This window comes from Sminthopsis crassicaudata, chromosome 2 (genome assembly GCF_048593235.1).
Source record: "Sminthopsis crassicaudata isolate SCR6 chromosome 2, ASM4859323v1, whole genome shotgun sequence".
Taxonomy (NCBI): Eukaryota; Metazoa; Chordata; class Mammalia; order Dasyuromorphia; family Dasyuridae; genus Sminthopsis; species Sminthopsis crassicaudata.
The window spans coordinates 464,442,971-464,446,648 of NC_133618.1; the positions used below are offsets into that span (position 1 = coordinate 464,442,971).

General features: G+C 35.9%; 1 protein-coding gene across 1 annotated transcript; it reads right to left on the reverse strand.

The window, feature by feature from the left end:
• Nucleotides 1–2,524: 2,524 nt before the first annotated feature.
• LOC141552908 (olfactory receptor 1N2-like) lies at nt 2,525–3,469 on the reverse strand. The gene has a single exon (XM_074284824.1). The coding sequence runs from the start codon at nt 3,467–3,469 to the stop codon at nt 2,525–2,527; it is 945 nt and encodes a 314-aa protein (XP_074140925.1).
• Nucleotides 3,470–3,678: the final 209 nt, after the last annotated feature.

Genomic DNA, 3,678 nt, shown 5'->3' on the forward strand with positions numbered 1-3,678 from the left:
AACAAATTTATGTGTTGACCAATTCTGATGGATGCGGCTCTCTTCAACAATGAGATGATTCAAACAAATTCCAATTGTTTAGTAATGAAGAGAGTCATCTACATCCAGAGAGAGAACTATGGGAAATGAGTATGAACCACAACACAGCATTTTCACTCTTTCTGTTATTGTTTGCTTGTATTTTTTGTTTTCCTTCTCAGGTTTTTTTCTTTCTTTCTAGATCTTATTTTTCTTGTGCAGCAAGATAACTGTATAAATATGTATACATATATTAGATTTAACATATACTTTAACATATTTAATATGTTTTGGACTACCTGCCATCTAGGGGAAGGGGGGGGGAAGAAGGGGGGGAAAAAGTTGGAACAGAAGATTTTGCCAAGGTTAGTGTTGAAAAATTACCATGTCTATATTTTGTAAATAAAAAACCTGTAATAATAATAATAAAAAGAAAAAAATTAAAAAAGATTTTATATTTGTATTCCTAGGCCCCAGTAAAGTGCCTGACAAAAAGAAAACATTTGATAAATACTTCTTGTTGATTAGTACTATATTGCTAATAGGCTTGTTATAAAGTTTAAATAAGATCATGGATGTAAAGCACTTTGCCAAATTTAGAGAGCTATATAAATGCTATTTATTATCTTGAGCCTCGCAGCTTGTAGGCATTTAACAAATCAAATGAATTTCATATTAGGAGAAGCAAGTTAAATATCTCAGTTGAGGTCTTTGAGTAAGATACCTTAGTATAATGTAGATAGCCCCTACTAGCCATTAGGAAGAAAAATTAGTATTTTCAACTGTATTGTGATTAATAAAATATAAATCAATTTGAAAGTAGTATTGGCATGTATTTTCTTAATCAATAGATACTAAAAGTATCATATGGGGAACCATATTATTATTCTGGTAAAATGGATCTTTATACCAAAAAAGTTAGGAATGATTAGATCCCAAAGTCTTTTCTAGTCCTAACTTTTATGAACCTATAGAAATCTATTGACTTTTGAAAAGTAAGTTAGTCTTTGCTATCACCAGGTTACTAAGTGAAATACTGCCATTGTGATTTAAATATGATTTGCTTGAGAAAATAGAATGTTGGTGCTTAAAAGGTACTTAAGCTGCCAGATTGCAGGAGGCATTAGAACACAGTGTTGGAATATATATAGTGTTAAGATTGGCATGGACCTTGAAGTTCTTGAATTAAACCCTTTATTATACAGAGAAAAACTGAATCCCAGAAGATAGAATTAAGCATCAAAAAGAAAAAAAAAACAAAGTAGGCAAAAATTTTACTCAAATCACTTTTGGTAAGATTATACAATGAACAGAAAGCCCACTTTCCTTATATTTTTTCTTACAAAAAAGTGGTCTTCATTAAAATAGATGAAGTTATGAATGAAGCAAGAAAGATGATTATAGTCCATTAAATGTTTATTAAGCAGCTACTATGTGCCACACACTGGACTAAATGGTAGGAATACAAAGAAAAGTTAAAGACAGTCTCTGTTCTCAAAGAGCTCACAAAAATTTAATGGAGAGACAACATGCATACAAGTATGTACAAACAAGATACAAACAACTATGTATAAACAAGATATTCAGAGTAAATGTTGGGCACAGGGTAGAATTAGAATGATAGTGCTAAGATTAAGCAGAACCAGAAAAGGCTTCTTCCAATAAGACAAAGTCTTGGAAAAAAAAGAACAGTGCCATATAATTTCAGAACTTTTCCCACTTATCCTTAATGGCTGGTAAGCTATGTAATATATCTTATTACTCACACACATGAATTGGAATAATAACTTTGCTTCTACAGATATGAAACTCAAATACCATCTGGAGTGTGAACACATTTTGAACTTTATAACTTCACCATTTTTTATTTTGAAAAATAGCCCCTTTTTATTAAAAACAATAGAAACACAATTGGTAGCAAAAATAAATTGAATTGGCAGACAAAATGTCAGAACAATGGCAAAAAAGGTAGAGGAGGAGGTTTTTTGTATGTATGCATCTCTTCCTTCTCTATTTTCCACACCCATTCCTCTCCCTATTACCTCATTATTCCTCTGTTCAAAACACCTTTGAATACGCTGTCTCTAGCAACCCTAGGGTATTTTGAGTCTGGGCTGATAGTATATTGGCAGGGAAAAAATGTAGGGTCTTCTCCGTATGTGATTGTGATGTACTGCTAAAGTTGTACTGCTTTGTGGAACAACACTGGGACCACACTTGTAAACACCATGAAGACAAATACCATGACTTATCTAAACTTTCCTGATAAATTTAGGTTTGTTTTATAAGTAAGTTAATGAGGGGGAAAATGAAGAAGATCACATACTTCTAATTCCCCATGGAGGGTTTGATTAGTCTTAAGTTTCACCCAGTAAAGATTTCTCAGATATAATAGCCCAAAGTGATTGATACTGGAAGTCTTAGGACTAGAAAAAGTGGGGTAGAATGGGATAGTTTTGGATAGACTGCAGTAGGATGAAATTGACATCAGGAGCAGCCATTGCTGTTATGGAGAGGAGAGAGCTTTCCCATTGCCAAGAAGCCTCCCCAGTGCCCCTTTCATGTCTCTGTTCCTCAGGCTATAGATGAATGGGTTCATCATGGGGGTCACCACCATATAGAGAACAGAAGCTATATTTTCCCTTTGGACAGAGTAGCTTGAAGAAGGAAATAAATACACACCCATTAGGGAACCATAAAAGAGTAAGACGACAGTAAGGTGGGACCCACAGGTGGAGAAGGCTTTCCATTTCCCTTCAAGAGAAGAGAAACCAAGGATAGCAGATGTGATATGGGCATAGGAGAGGACAATGAGGGCGAGTGGAAGAGTGAGGAATATTGCTCCCATAATGATTACCATCAGTTCATTTAAGTGAGTATCAGAGCATGCCAATTTTAGCAGGGGACTAATATCACAATAGAAGTGGGGGATGGCATGATGGGTACAGAAGTCCAGGTGGTCCAGCAGAATGCTATGTGTCAGGGCAGGAATATTGGTCAGAACCCAACACACACTCAGCATCAGCACACAGTGCTGAGAACTCATAATTGTAGCATAGTGAAGGGGACGGCAAATGGCCACATAGCGGTCATAGGCCATTGCAGCCAGAAGTAGGTTGTCCAAACCCCCAAATGCAAGAAGAAAATATAGCTGGGTAATACATCCAACATAGGAAATGGTCTGATCCTGGGTCTCAATGTTCATCAGCATCTTGGGAATAGAAGCTGATGTGAAACAGATGTCTGCAAAGGACAGGTTGGCCAAGAAGAAATACATGGGACTTTGGAGATGGGAGTCAGAGCCAATGGCTAGTATGATGAGAAGGTTCCCCACCACAGTGATCAAGTACATAACCAGGAATAACCCAAATAGCAGTCTCTGATGATCAGGCTGTTCAGATAGTCCCAAGAGGATAAATTCAGAGATGCTTGTTTTATTTTCTTGTCCCATGTGTCTCTCACTGTCTGTTAAAATGAAGATATTCTTTGAGTCATTTTTTACTGAGATCCCTCTTGACACCTAGATTTGTGCTATGGTCTTTGGTTAAGAGAAGGAAGAAGAATAAACTCTGTTCTGAATAAAAAGATGGATTAATAAAGAGAACATTGAACTTAGGATCTGAAGAGCTGAATTTGAGTCTTAGCTAAGTCTTCTCTTAG